This window comes from Heliangelus exortis, chromosome Z (genome assembly GCF_036169615.1).
Source record: "Heliangelus exortis chromosome Z, bHelExo1.hap1, whole genome shotgun sequence".
Lineage (NCBI taxonomy): Eukaryota > Metazoa > Chordata > Aves > Apodiformes > Trochilidae > Heliangelus > Heliangelus exortis.
The window spans coordinates 30,412,727-30,428,286 of NC_092454.1; the positions used below are offsets into that span (position 1 = coordinate 30,412,727).

General features: G+C 40.8%; 1 protein-coding gene across 1 annotated transcript in view; it reads left to right on the top strand.

Moving 5' to 3' along the window:
- Nucleotides 1-15,560, top strand: part of SHC3 (SHC adaptor protein 3) — a 73,084-nt gene that overhangs the window by 50,347 nt on the left and 7,177 nt on the right. Inside the window, exons 6-11 of the mRNA XM_071730934.1 lie at nucleotides 1,957-2,008; nucleotides 5,798-5,924; nucleotides 7,054-7,207; nucleotides 8,274-8,370; nucleotides 9,290-9,484; nucleotides 11,478-11,773. Coding sequence (XP_071587035.1) covers nucleotides 1,957-2,008; nucleotides 5,798-5,924; nucleotides 7,054-7,207; nucleotides 8,274-8,370; nucleotides 9,290-9,484; nucleotides 11,478-11,773 — 921 coding nt within the window. The remainder of the gene's footprint in view (nucleotides 1-1,956; nucleotides 2,009-5,797; nucleotides 5,925-7,053; nucleotides 7,208-8,273; nucleotides 8,371-9,289; nucleotides 9,485-11,477; nucleotides 11,774-15,560) is intronic.

The following is a 15,560-nucleotide window of genomic DNA, read 5'->3' on the forward strand; positions in this document are numbered from 1 at the left end:
TGCCTGCTGAAATTTTGGAGGCTGATGTCACAGATTTTAATAAGGCAGGTCCCTAAAGGCAGTAATTTTTCACTTTCAGACCTGTCTCTAAATTTTAACACCACAATGCAGTTTCTTTGAGCTGAAAATTGTAGCTCATTCATGCTTGTCTTCAGCCCTTGAATATCAGAGACCACTTTGCTGCATCAGCTCAGCCATGTATAGACTTTTGATGGGTGTTTTCTAATTCAGCCACTGTGAACAGTGCCCATCTTAGATCCCTAGTGGTTTGTCATAGTTAGCTTGAATCTAAGAGTTTTAGGTGAAAAAATGTGTAGGTGGTCCCAGACTCTCACACGTACACTAGCGATGAGACAGATCTATGATTTACTCAGGCATAAATGTATCCCTTAGTTATGCCTGCACTAGAATTTTACTTACTAGTGCAGGCATAATTTATCTGTGGCCTGTTTTCTGGCCCCCCAAATAAATAGCATAGTGCATTTCACATCCATTTCACTCTGCTTCCTCACATTACAGACATTTCACTCAGTCCCCTCACAGTGGTCCCTTGGATTCTGTGCCCAACATGCACTCATTCCTCAGATGGTTTCAGAGCATAGCATGGGAAAGAAGCACAACCAAGTAAAGGAGAATAACAATAATTTTAAACATGACAACTCTCAGGCCTTTACCTTCATAATGTTTTTTTTGCTATTACAGACACAGCCACTTTTCTCATCCGCTTATTTTGTGATATGCATCATTACTTCCACTCAAGTCATTGCCCAGATGCTATGTCACTGGGTGCTTAGGAAATTATTGGACAAAATACTAGGGTTGTTATTTCCTCTGCATTTTTCACAAACCAGCCTCGTTACTGCTGTGTCTGAGTGCTCTCCAGTGACACATTAAGTGATATGGCTACACTTCTGCCATCAGAACGACGAATGTGCTTTCCCATTTTCCCTGTCCTCACCTTAGGAAGTATATTGTGTATACACGCAGTGCAGTGGTTTATTTTGGGTGTGTGGTGCTGTGTACTTGCGCTAGAGAAGGCTGAGCTAAAGAAGTCCATATTTTAACTGAAGATTGACATTTGGTATGACATTAGAGCTTGACATAATTCTTGAATCAGTCACCTGAAAAGGCTTTGTCCAGGTTTATGCAGCCAACTTTAGTATAACCTATATGTACCTCAGTTAGGTTTATCTGAGTAATTATCACATCAAGGATATGTGGCATTTGCTAGATGTGCCTGAAGGCCTGACACTTCCCAGAAGCACATCCCTTTTCATTTCATGTACTTAGTGATAAAAGCCTGTGCTGCTTGTGGACAGGACCATACGAGTGGTAGGAGTGTGAGCAAAAACACTTCAAAGAAGTCACTTTCAAAGTGACAGAAACTCCAGAAGGTGTATGGCAAAGGGGATGGCTAGGAGCACCCATGGGCTGGGGGATAGTGCCCTGGGATGCTGCTTGGCACAACCAAGCAGTGGCTGAGCACCTCTGTGCCATATGGCATAGTATTCAGTAAGATAAGCACACCTGCATGTGACACATGAATAAACAGCATTGTTCAGTGTTTCTGGGGAACAGAGCTGTTACTTCCACCCTTTCTGCCACTGAAACAGTTGATAATTCATGTTCTGAAAGTCTCTGGCCAGTTTGAAGACTAGGACTTATAATTCTTCTCCCTTCTGATCCAAAGCCTACTGAATTTGTTTAAATGCTTTTCCAATGCCTGAGAAGAGATTTGTAAGTTCTGCTGGAATAGGTAGCATTCTGGAGAAAACAGTGTGGTGGGATCAGTACCAAAACTCACAAACATTTTTATGGGGTTTATACTACCCTAGAGCAAAACATGTTATCTGTGGCTCTACCTGCGGGAATAAGCACACTCGGGACTGTGATCTTTTGCTATGATCAATGCAAAAATAATTTGCATTCATTGTAGATATTTTAATTTTTTGGCAGGATACAACTGACTACATTGCTTATGTAGCTAAGGATCCTGTTAATCGGAGAGGTAAGTTAGAAATATCTATTTGCCATGTTTTTTCCTGTGAAAAACATGAATTATTCATGGTATAATTCATTTGGGGTTTTTTTTGCAGAAAAAAATAAATGCATACCAACGGAAAGCTTGCCTCTGACAGAGTCATGGAAAGATATCATAGCAATAGCAACATCCATGCTTAAATTAGTTCTCAGACTTGGAACAAGTCTTGCCTGTAGTTCATCTTCAAATATAATTTTGATTCTCTTCATCATTTAAATCAAAAAACTTGCCTTGCCTGGCTGTGTGAGCTTCTAGGCAACTGCTAGTTCATACCTACATCCAATTGCTATGTAAGAGCTAAGCAGTCCTGTGATTAAGTCCAAAGAGGAGGTGGCTGAATTTTGTAGGTCCTGTCAGCATACATATATAATTCTTCCTTGCAGAATCAGATTTTCCACCAAACAGTGAGCTTTTGAGTCAGCTTGCAGAAGGCTGTAATAGTCTTCCTTCGTGAAATTTAATTCAAGGTTGTATTGCTTTATGAACAATTATTCAAGAACAGGGAAGCTCTTGTTGAGTGTCTTAGAATGTGAAGAACCTGTTCAGATTTTAAAAAATGGAAGGGATTTATAAGAGCCATAAATTACAAGCTGAAATAATAGGTACAGAAAATGTTCCTGCTTGTAGTGCAAAATTCATCACTAGATACAAATGCTAGATACATTGCTAGATACAAAGTACTTTATAATGAAACTGAGAATCTGTTATTATTCATGTCTGCAAGAAGACTAGCTGCAAAAAACCTCAAGTATTTCTAACAGGATTTCTGCAGAATTCAGGCACTGTAACTCCAAAATTCCAGCCCTGCAAACTCTGAGCTGTCACATTACCATGTGTACTGCTAGTTCAATAGCTTCTGTATTTTGTCACTTTTAATGATTGTAGATACCTCAGCAAACTGCTGTGGCCATGTGCAGAGATGTCCATACTTGAGACCAGTAGCTCATAAATAAGGCCTGCACTAATTTGCTAATTTGCTGAATATTAGCAAAACACATAGAAAAATAAAGTGGAGTGGGAGGTAAGGAGATAATCCAGTTCTTTGCCATGCTTGTTATGCTCCAATGTCATGTATCTCACAGTATAAAGGGTCTGCCCTCAGACTGTAGGCTGTATGGCACAGAGCTGCTCTCTTCACCTCACCTACCTTAGCAGTCCCCTAAACTGCAGACTGATTTAGCTGTTCTGAGACATCTCAGTGGCAATGTTGTGGACTAGCATTGCAGATCAGATGTTTACATTGTAGGGTGTGAAGGAGCCTTGTGTGTTGTTTTCTGTTCCTGTGCGGAGGATTTTATATAAAACTGTGTCGTGGACTATATCCCTTATATCTAAATCGTATGCTTTTAGACTGAGCTTCCTGTCACTGTTCCTTGTTCAGCTAGTCTATCCTAGATCAATGAGTCATCTTTCCACCTCGTATTGTCTTACTGTGGTGTATTTAGTTCAAATAATTTCTCAGTTTTCTCCAGGAAAAGTTTAATAAAACCCTGTACATCTCTAGCTATAGTGTTTCCATCCTTCACATAATTTCCAGTCCTCCCTCTTTAATTTTTCTGCATTGTTTAAAATAGGTAGATGATTCCTGTTACTGTTTGGAGTAATCTAATATTAACATCAGCAGTCTATAACAGAGGCTGCACCTTCCTATTCTTACTTGCTTCTGTTCTTGTCATTAGCCTGTTTTTTGTAAGCTCTTTTTGCTGCAGTGATGCATTGCTATCTCATATGAAATTCTTTCATGCTGTGATCTTTAAGCTTTCTGTGTTAGGGCTTTCCACAGTAGCTTTCCTCAGTTGTGTGTACCTCAGTGGTTTGCAGGTCAGTGACTTTGTATGTTAGCAGTATTAAAACACATTCTTTAAAAGGTCTAGTTTAACAAGCGATCAGGATTGCCCTCTCTCACCATCACACCATTCTGAAAGTCTTTGTGTTATCTGCAAGTTATTTTAGAAGTTAGCTGAAACTAACTTCTATATATAGTGAACATGCTACTGTTGCTGTTACTGATAATAGCACCAGTGTTGTGGTATAGCTTTCACTTGCATATTAGACTCATTTCATCCCAAGGATGGAAAAGATCTCCTTATGCTTTATATTCTGCATCTAGCAAGCTAAGGCTATCTGTCTTCTGCTGCAACATTTATGAGAAATCATCTCTGTGTGAGCCAAACCTTCTCATCTTTTACAAGAAGTACACCTCCTACCTGCTGAAAGTCCATTCATGTATCCAAGGTAACAGGCTGCTCATTATGTCACCTACTGAAACTACTTACTCATGCTTCATTTCAGCCCCAGACAGGTTTAGCAGTGATCCATGTTTTAATAAATCCCCGTTCTAGTTATAGTGGGCAAAAATTAAAGCTTTGTTTGGCCTAAGTACTTTTGGTTCATGTTCATGGAGATAAGCCAGAACCTTACCTGTGGGGTGGTTGCTCACTGCCCCTAACAGTGGTGCAGGAGAGCTAAACAGCAAATACCCTGCTGATAGCCAGGGCTATAATACATGGATTATAATACATGGATTACATGTATTACATGGAGCTCCTGGCTTTGGCTGCTGATTTCACATGCTGCTAAGGACATTTCCCCCGAATCAGGTATTGCCTCAGCGTGCTGGTTGACACAGCAGGTGTTACAAGGTGAGAAGAGAGCAACAGTGGATCTGTTTAGCAGGGAAGCACAGCGAGGAGTGTCATCTCATGCCGTGTGAGGTACTGAGAGAGACAGCTTGGTGCCTTGGTCATTCCTTGCCTGAGTAACTGCAGGTTTCAGTTCCAATTCAGGCTCTATCCAGTAGACCAGGTGCTTGTCCAGTACTGAATATGGAAAATAAACTCCAGGGCTTTTCAGAGTATCACCAAGGTGTTGTTCATTCAGATCTTAGGCTTCCATCTCTTAACTCCCATCTATGTTCCTGTGTTAGGTGTTAGGAGGAATCTTCACGAGATTGCTTGTTTATGTTGTCACATAAGACAGCTCCGAGCTACTCTCTGATTTAAAACTGGGATAAATTTGGCTGTTTGGGCAGCTGATAATGGTTTCTTGGTCTCTCATGGGAAGAGAGTTTGTGTTGCCAGCCTCCCATCTTACCACAGTGGATTCAGAGAGGTGGCACATGTGTGATTGCTGGAATTAACTGGAACCCTAGCTCTGTGCTCCCCATTGGTCTTGCAGTTTGCTGGGAGTTTCTTCATTCAGAGAAGCAGGAAGAGTTACCAGCCTCTGTATTACTGGAATTGGAGCAGGGCCCAGGATCTAGGAAGTATCCTAGTTACTGATCCTCCCTCAGCCTGTAATTTAGATAATTCTGGAGACTCAAAGGAAGTGGACAGCTTGCAGACTTGGAGGGATTAGACTGAAGGGATAAAACTGAAGTGGTAATAACATTAAGGAAAGCAAAGAAAGCTTCTTCAGTTGTTACTATTTACTAATATTTTTATGATTTCAACTTAAACATATAACCCATTGCATTCAAATAATAAAAAATTCCATTTTATGAGATTTTCTTTTTTAATAGACATGTTAAAATGTGTAACTGATTTGTGGTCTTGGCTATTGCAATTACACACCAGAGCAATTTTAGTTAGTCTTTAAAAAGATTCACTTGCCTATAATTCACTGTGCCAGAATTGGGTTTTATTGAAATATATACACCATGAATAGGGCAACTATGCCTGATGTGTAGGTCAGTGCATCCCACCACAAGATAAACAAAATGACTGCATCTGCACATGTCAAATCTTTTTCATTTAGCTTGTCATATATTGGAATGCTGTGATGGCTTGGCCCAGGATGTCATCAGCACCATAGGACAAGCATTTGAGCTTCGATTTAAACAATACTTGCGGTGTCCCTCTAAGATGCCTGTTTTTCATGATAGGTGAGTATTGTTGCAGAAAACTGCTCGGTCATCTTCTTTAGCTTGTATGATCTTCTTCAGCTTAATGAAATGTGCTGTGGGCAAAGTTCTTGGTGATGGATAGGATTTAAATACTTCATAAAGAGATTTCTGCTGAATTAGCAAAGCGTATTTGCCTAAAGAATGTGAAAGTATCACAGCAATTTTAAAAGAATGAGCTAAATATGGACTTCACAGTCAACTTACTGAAGTGTTCATACGTTTTCTTTTGTAGTTATTAGGCAGAGTTGGGTGGCCAAGAAAGGATGTGTTTGTAACATTTCCTCATTATTACTATTCTAGCAGCCCTGTCAACTTAGGTGAAGTAAGCTTGGGTTGTTTGGCTTTCACAATACCTAATGGTGTTACACTGTTTTGGGTATTAGCCAGGGTGAATGCAATAGATTTTTCAGAGGCTTTGGCTGCATGTTCATTGGAGGATACAAAATCTGTCTCCTTGTATATGTTTAAGAAGTTGGGCTATTATGTTGTTTTCTTTGGTGAACTGTGTTTTCGATATGGATTGCTTTATGCTTTATAACATTAATATATATTATTAAAATAAAAAGTATAAGTTATTAAAAAATAAACCAAAACAAGTTAGCTGATACCCCATGTAATTTCTTGTATCAGGGTAAAATGAGTGTACAGTGAATATAAATGCTACTATCCTAATCTGGAAGGACTCTAGACTCACTTTAGGTTTATGTAAATGACAGTTAAATGTAGACTGAAACCACAGATTTGATCTCTTTGTGAAGTTTTTCCAGGTTTATACTGGTGGTAGAAAACCCATAATTTAAGTTTTAGATCTTGGTCAATCAACCAGGTAATAATATTACAAGTGCTACTGTAGGGTTAAATAATATTATTTGTTAATGCTGTTTATAGCTAAGTAAAAACATCCTTTACTCAGTGTAAAGAATTTTATGCTTTGCATAGGAGGTTTGGATTAGTTTGTTTATACAGGGAAGGTCTGCTGCAGCATTCATCATTGTTTCCTGACCTTTAGTGGAATATGCAATAGCAATCTTCTCACAAGCAATCTTAAGGTGCTGCAAATAAGTTCTTTGCAAGTGAGGGGCAAAATAAAACATTCACTTTCTTAAAGGATGCAGAGTTTTGATGAGCCGTGGGTGGAGGAAGATAACGAGGCAACAGAACATCCCTATTACAACAACATCCCGAAAAAAATGCCCCCCCTTGGTGGCTTCATTGATACCAGGCTCAGAGCAAAACTTCCCACTGCTCCAGATACAGCTCAGGTCAGTGCATTTGTGTCTCTGCCCTCTTCCTGATGGATCCAAGATATTTTAAAAATCTGTATTTTAAGATGGATACATTGAGACCATTTATAGCTCACAGTCCTTTGTATGTGACTGGTTTCCTTTTGAATGGGCATTGAAGATATAAGGAGCAGCAAATGAGGCAGGTACGAAACAAACCAAAAGCAGGTGAAATTCCTCATGGTGCTAAAGATTGCTCACTTCCAAAGACAAGAAATCCACTGAGGGTTACCACATTTGAAGAAAACATGTCTGCTTCAGAGAGTATCAAATAGTACACAGTAACTGGGAAAGATTAGATGCAGAATTATTTAAACATTCTGGCGCAGTCATTACTAACAGTTCATTAAGTTAATAGCTCAGCAGCTATCAGTATTCTGCCAGGATTATAGAATCCAGATACACGGGTACAGTTATAGAATGAATTAATTAATTTGGTTCCTCTACACTGCTGGCTCGTATTCAGCTGGGTGTCGACCAACAACCCCAGGTCATTTTCTGCCAGGATTATAGGTGGGTTTTCCACCACATGTTGAACTGAGGTCAGCTTTCTACCAGCATTGCTGTTGGAAGTTTGACTGCAGTGTTGGTTGTAGCCACCTCAGATGAGTTTTCAGGTCCAGCACAACTACTTAAATCCTTAGGGACTTCATTCAGTACCTGAGTGCATCCCCTGGTCCCAGTATGAATCTTTCAGCTCATGCTTTGGAGGGTGCTGGAGGTGTATCCCAGGTGTGTTTCTGTGGAACACTTTTCCCAAGCACAGTTTGTTAGGGCTTGCAAATGTATTAGAGGAGATGATGGGTCATTTGGGATTGTGGAGGTTAATAGAAGCAAGAAATAGGAAGTTTACGTGAAGGTCGTTGGTAATATCTTGCTCCTACACAAATGCATTTGTGAGATATGTATTCTGATCCTATGATGAACTGGAAATTTTGAGTGGGAGTACACAGAATACAGCCAAGGAAATTGTCAGTGCTACTCCTAGTATATCGGAGCATTTTAGAGGAAATTGAAATTTTCTTTGCTCATGTGTCCATAATAGTCTGCAGCAGGAGTTGGAGGAGAGCAAATCTATTACCAGAGTCGCCACTTAGGAGAAAAATTCAGTGAAGATTTGCATCAGGAAACTGTTAAGGAAGGTGAGTTTTGCTAGTTTTAGCTGTAATACTACAGGACATCTTGAGTGAGCAAGGCATATAAAAGGTTGATGCCTCAAAGTCTTAAGGCAATGAATTGGCTTTTTTTTTAATAGATTGCCTTTGTCTGAATTTTAGTGTTGAAACCAGTATGAAATGTTTGGTATTTACAACTGGATAAATTATTAAATCCAGACCTTCAGGAAACCTTTTGCAGAGGAATTAATAAAAGAATTGCACCAAACCCTTAGTTCTGTAGCTTGCCATGTCTTAAATCCCCATGGCCTTTAAAAACATGCTGCATGGTCTGTTCTGAAAATCTGCCCTACTAGGGCATGCAAGGTTGAATTTCTGAAGAAAGAACCTAACGTCAGAATGAGGAGCAATGCATGTGTGTGCCTATGATGTGTGTGCATGCTTATCTATGAATAAAAAAATAATACATTTTATTTTTTGTTGCTCTCTCTGACTTTTAAGTAAGTCATATCAAAACATATGTGAAATTTCACCCCATTCACTGTAATTCAACACCTTTACTGTGTTTCTGGGGACACTTTCTTCTCAAATGCTAGTGTATGTTATCTGTTGCTATTCTGTTCAGATTTGAGGATTTTATTCCATTTCTTCCTCTCATGACTCCTGAACTGAATATAATTCTTGAAACTGATAGTCTTTATTTTTAATGTTTCCTTGACTTCTGAATAATCACCCACTCTGTGCAAGTCCCCATTGAAACACAATTCTGAACCAATTAAATTTTTTTTTCTACTAGATCCTGCACCTATTGACTTTACAGCTTGCTCTCTAGGGAATTTAAACCTGTGGTAATGGGACCTGATAATTATCTGATCATTCTAACAACATTGCTCTGTCAGATACAAAAAAAGTAGAAAAAAAAAAAAAATAGTCTTGAATTTTCTAGGATCTCTGGATAATTGTAGTATGCCGGAAGGAAAAACACAAGTAGCCCCTACAGCAGAGATGGCAACATATGTAAACACTCAGCATATAAATATAGAAGCTCTATTGGCACTTCAGGCAGATGCTGAATGTACCTTCAGTGGAACAGCAGATGGTACCAAAGAGAGCAGCCCAGGAAAGGATCTGTTTGACATGAGTGAGTGCTTTTCCTATTCAATCCTTTTCTAAGAAACACTCTGATGTACTTGTGCGTTAGTTCTACGTAAAAATATTTTTAAATTGTGAAAAATTAAGTGTTCTTGGTACAATTATGATGAATTTTAGAATTCCCTGTATTACCTCTGAGTTAAGGTGGGTTACAATCTATGTTACCCTTATGATAGGCAACTACATCAGGAGAATAAAATAGGAGGCTTTGTGCAACAAGAAAGCTGGAAGGGAAATTAAAAGGCTGGGTGAATAGGCCTTGCTGTGAATAGGCCATCTAGCTATCTGTGCTAGCTTTTTCAAAATTACAGTCATAGACATAGCTGTAAAGCAGTGGATTAAGCATCAGTCCTATTTTAGTGTTGTTTCTATCAATATGTGTTGTTTTCAGCCTTGAAGAGATACTTAAGAGGAAATATGGAGGAAGTAGTTTGATGTACAGAAATTTTTCTTTTTCTACTCTTCCTATTTCCAATCAATTGCAGACACATGATTTATTTAATTCAGTTTATGTAATTAAGAGGCAGACACAAAATAGTTGATGCCTATGTTACTTGTAAAATAACATATCTTCATTTCTGTTATTTCAGAATATATAAAGTTAACTTTCTGGAATGTGTTTGCTGAGATATATGACACTATTTCCACAGTTAAGGGAGATTTTGAATCAAAAGAAAGGAGAAGGGAAGCAAGTCGAGAGAGTATCTCTCTGTGATTATAGATCTGAAATGAGAAAAGTCTGAGGTCTGAAATCAGGGATGTTAATCTTGATTTCTAACTTGTCGTGCCTTTAAGACACGAACATGCTTACTTCTATTTTATTCATATTCTTTTCCTAATAATAGGAAAAATTGATTTATCATCTTCCAGTCTTCATTGATCTTTATGGGGAAAAATGATACTAGAAAACATTCTAACTAGCCCTAACTTAGTAGTTTCTCAGGTGTGCTTAGTGCAGACTGCAGCATAGTAAAGATACACTTAAGCTGGGTTTAGGTATTTGCTGAAGGTATCAATGCTGTGGCAACACAGTATTTACCCTCTTTCTCTGAGTTAAATTGACCTCTCCTTGGCACCATGCATACCCTCTCCGTGGCCCCATACAAACATGGCCATGTACTCCTTGCATCTTAACAGTCTATTTAGAGCTGGTGTATTGCTACATGGTGCTGCTCTGCGGGTTTTCTCTCTTTTTAATATTCACTGCTTTGCCAGATGAAGGTCTTGCAAGGGAAAATAGCTTCCAGTTGGTCAGTGCAGCATATAGTGAACTATGAACTGTACTATTTCTCTAAGACTTTTCGGATGTGTAATGACACATCTTCCCATCTGACTCTACAGAAAGCAACACTTATTTAGCTATGGTTTAAAAGATGCTTCCCTGAAGCTGATTTCAACTAGGTAAATCATGTTAAAGGAGTTAGTCCTGTCTGTGTTGCAAAATGATCTTTCTAGGTGAAGGCCAGGGATAGGCTGAGTGGTAAGGGTGACTGATCCCTTCTAGATATGCCCTTGGGCTGGAGAGTCACTAATGGATAATTTTAAAATGAATATGTTGGTTGAAGAGAGAGGAGATATAATTGGACCCATATTACACAGTTTATTTAAAAGGAAACAGTCTGATATACATGGCAAGACAAAAGGTGAGCTCTGCCCTACACCAGAGCATATAAATGAAACTGTTGACAATAGCCATTACATGCAATTACCTTTGAAAAGCTCCTGCCAAGGTTCTCTCTGATTTTAATCAGCATCTTTCTGTGCATAGCATACATTTTTATAATACTACACTACCCAGTCTTACAATAATCCATAAATCAAAAGGCCCATCAGTACATCTCCCCTCATTTTTTTTTTCACAAAGATAAAAGGAGCTGGATATAACATAAAATAAATCCAGGTAAAGGTGACAGGAAAATCACCATTTCCTAGCATGATTTATCTTTGAATTATCTTACCTTTGTTTCTATTTCCATAATCAGAACCATTTGAAGATGCCCTCAAGATTCAAACATCTGAGGCTGCATTGAGGAAATCCACCTCCATGGGATGCACCAGTCCTATTTTATGCAGAGCAGCTGAGTGGACTGTAGCTGAGGAACTGAGTGCAGAGCCATGGTATCAGGGAGAGATGAGCAGGAAAGAAGCAGAACAGATGTTAAAGAAATGTGGAGACTTCCTGGTGAGGAAGAGTACCACGAATCCTGGCTCCTATGTGCTGACAGGCATGCAGAATGGACAAGCCAAGCATCTTCTTTTGGTGGATCCAGAAGGAACAGTAAGTGCTGACTCCTTAGTAATACAAGAGTTTCCTGACATTACACATTTTCTCTAAATGTGTTTAATCTTCTTTACTTATTCACTACTGATCATAAATAGAACCTTCTCTCCAATATACCACAATATGTCTCATTCTTTCCCCAGTTCCTAGTAGAAGACCCATTCTGTGATTTCACTGAATTGCAGATTGTTAGGGTTGGAAAAGACCTCTAGGACCACTGCATCCAACCATCAACATCCCCTTCCAATGAAAAAGCAAAATAAATTTGTCAATATCTGTACCACCATGCCCACTAGGGCATGTCCTAAAATGGCTCATCTACATGGTTTTTAAATATCTCCAGGGATGGTAATTCCACCACTTCCCTGTGCAGTTCATTCCATACAACATACAACTACTCTCTTAGTAAATAAATTTTTCCTCAGATCCGGTCTAAACCTCCCCTGGTGCAACTTCAGGGCACTTCCTCTAGTCCTATCAATGTTCATTTGAGAGAAGGGGCCAGCACCTACCTCCCTACAACCTTCTTTCAGGTAGCTGTAGAGAGCAGTAAGGTCTCAGCCTTCTCTTCTCCAAACCACACAATCCCAAACTGCCTCTGCCTGACCTCACAGGAGTTCTTCTCCAGACCTTCGTCAGCGGCTTGGTTGCTCTTCTCTGAGCTTGCTCCAGCAACTCAATGTGTTTCTTGAAGTGAGGGGCCCAGAACTGAAAATGGTACTAAAGGGGCAGCATCACCAGTTCTGAGTACAGAGGCACAATCACTTCCCTTCTCCTGCTGGCCACACCATTCCTCATACAAGCCAGGATTCTGTTGGCCTTCTTGGCCACCTGGCCACACTGCTAGCTCATATTCAGATGGGGGTCAACCAACAACCCCAGGTCCTTTTCTGCCAGGAAGCTTTCCACACAAGCCTGTAGCATTGCTTGGTGGTGTTGTGACCTTAACACAGGACCTGGCACGTGGCTTTATTGAAACTAATACAATCGGTCCACTGTTTCAGCCAGTTCAAGTCCCTTTGCAGAGCCTTCTTACAACTGAGCAGATCAACACTCCCACACAACTTGGTGTTGTCTACAAACGTGTTGAGGAAGCCCTCAATCCCCTCATCTAGATCATTGATGAAAATATTAAACAGGACCAGCCCCAAAACTGAGCCCTGGGGAACACCACTGTTGACCAGCCACCTTCTGGATTTAACTCCATCGATTACATCTTTCTGGGTCTGGCCATGCAAGCAGTGAAGACTAAACCTGTCAGTGCCATGAGCCACCAACTTCTGTAGGAAAATGCTGTGGCAGGCAGTGTCAAAGGCTTTACTGAAGTCCAGGTAGATAATATTCACAGCCTTTCCCTCGTCCAATAGGCTGGTCACCTGGTCATAGGTCTCTGCCTGTTTGTAGGGAGCCTTAGAGACCTGATTCCCCAGCAAGGTCAAGCTTTGCCCATGCCACCTCTTTAGCCTTCCTGGTGAGAAGCTGCTCTTGGCTCTGCAAGTTCAACTGGTGTGGTGGCAATTTCTACAAGGCATCTCTCTCAGCCTGGATATGGAGCAGGACCTCAGTATTTTCTTGCATGTAAGCCCAGGATAGAACTGGGATAAACCTGCTCCACCTCTGTGCTGCCCAGGAACTCCCCTTAGCTGGCAAAGGGACCCTCGCAGCATCAGGATGGAGGAGTAAAGGGAGTTTTCTGTAGCTGTGCTGTACTACTTCTGGGCACACTCAGTCTCTTGCCTGAGAGGATGAAAGAATTGCCACACATTTTATTCTTCGCTCCTGGCAGCTGAGAGTGAGCAGCTTATTTTCCTTTCTAAAGGACAAATTAGATGACAAGCCCCAAAGCAAATGTAACTCCTTGTAAAGGAGTTGACCTGCTGGCATCTGTTCCAGCTGAGAAACCTGCGGCAGAATTATGCCCCCGTCTGTAACGCTGCCGCCTGATCCGTGGCAGTCGCTGCAATCACATTTGCCACACGAGGGCAGTCAAAGAATGTTTCTGTACCCACTGCCTGGTCCTGGTCTTGGCTGCCGCACCAGCCTGGGGAATGGGCCCTGTGACTGTGGGGACACGGCCTCCTTCGTGAAACTTTCACCATCATTTTTATGACTCCTGCAGCAGGACCCCCGAATATTCCATTCAATGTAATCCCACAGGTAGCTCTTACAGGCTACTGCAGGGAAAATCCTGCTGTGCGATGTGCTGAGTGCAGGGATCATAGAATCATAGAATTGGCTGGGTTGGAAGGGACCTCAGAGATCATCAAGTCCAACCCTTGATCCACTACCCCTGCAGTTCCCAGCCCATGGCACTGAGTGCCACATCCAGTCTCTTTTTAAATGTCTCCAGGGACTGAGAATCCACCACTTCCCGGGGCAGCCCATTCCAATGTCTGATCACCCTCTCAGTAAAGAAATTCTTTCTAATGTCCAACCTAAACCTCCCTCGGCACAACCTGAGACCGTGCCCTCTTGTCTTGCTGAGGGTTGCCTGGGAGAAGAGACCAACCCCCACCTGGCTACAACCTCCTTTCAGGTAGCTGTAGAGAGTGATGAGGTCTCCTCTGAGCCTCCTCTTCTGCAGAGGATGCTACATCCCACCTCCTGACTGGCATGGATTACTTAGGTGCGGTTTATGACCTCTGGGATGCTGTCCTCTTGCAAAGACAGAAGCTCCTTAATTTCTGCACTGCCTCTAGGACCACAGTTTTCTGTCCACCTTCTGTAGGGACCTGCTTGTTCTCTGCACCTATCCCCTCTCTCATCCTACTTGTTGTATGCCATCATGGCCTAAATAGATTGGAAATTTCTTGCTCAGCAAGAACCACTTGAGAACTATAGCTTTTCTGTGCCGTATTTAGGTTAACTGTGCTATCTATATGACCTGTGGGATCCCGGCACAGCTCCTGAGCAGTCCTACTTGTGACTTGTCAGAGCAGAGAATTGTCAGTAAAATACCAGTGTTTATCCAACCCCAGCAGCATGCTAGTGGCTTGCAGTTCTTCAGTGTGGCCTCGAATAGATTATTTTTAACAACTGGTTCACACAAATGCTGCCTGAAAATTCATGTCACACACAAATTACCTAGTGTCACATTACAGCTCTTAAGGGTGTGTTTTCAGAACAGAGTTAGCTGTTCATATACTTCTGCTCTCATTCAGCTGACAAAAAAAAAAATAAAAGGTGTCTGGTTCAGGAAAGGATTAAAATGGAGGACTGCAGGATTTTTGCCAGAATGAGAATTAGGGCTTGAACTCTGGTGATGGCAGAAGTTTTACTGTTTATGGTGGGACAGATCTACACTGAGTTGACTAGACTGAATATGTATAGATAAAGCATGTTACTGCTCTTCCAAACATATTTTTTAATTTTGAAAATGACCTTTCAATAATTACACAAAGTCATGTTTCCAAGTGGCTCATTTCAGAAACTGGGAGACCCTGTAGGTTTTCTTCAGTGGTGCAGCTACATGTGAACAGAGCAGACAGCATAATTTTCCATCAAAGTTCTTTGTTATATTTTTAACCCCAGGACACCCTGTGCTAATTTTCTAGCTTTTTAGCCAGAATGCCAGTCTTAATTATGAAAATGAAAATATTTCAAGCAAGGTGTCCGCCTCCATATAAGCTGACTTTGGAAAGTTTTAACAGACATTGTCTCTCTTTCTGAGGCAAGTTCATGGGAAATGGATATGTGTCACTTCAGAGAAGTAGCCGCAGGCTTTTTCTTGAGGCAGTGCAGAGCCATCCCAATACAAGGCTGTACTGCAACTTGACATTTTCCT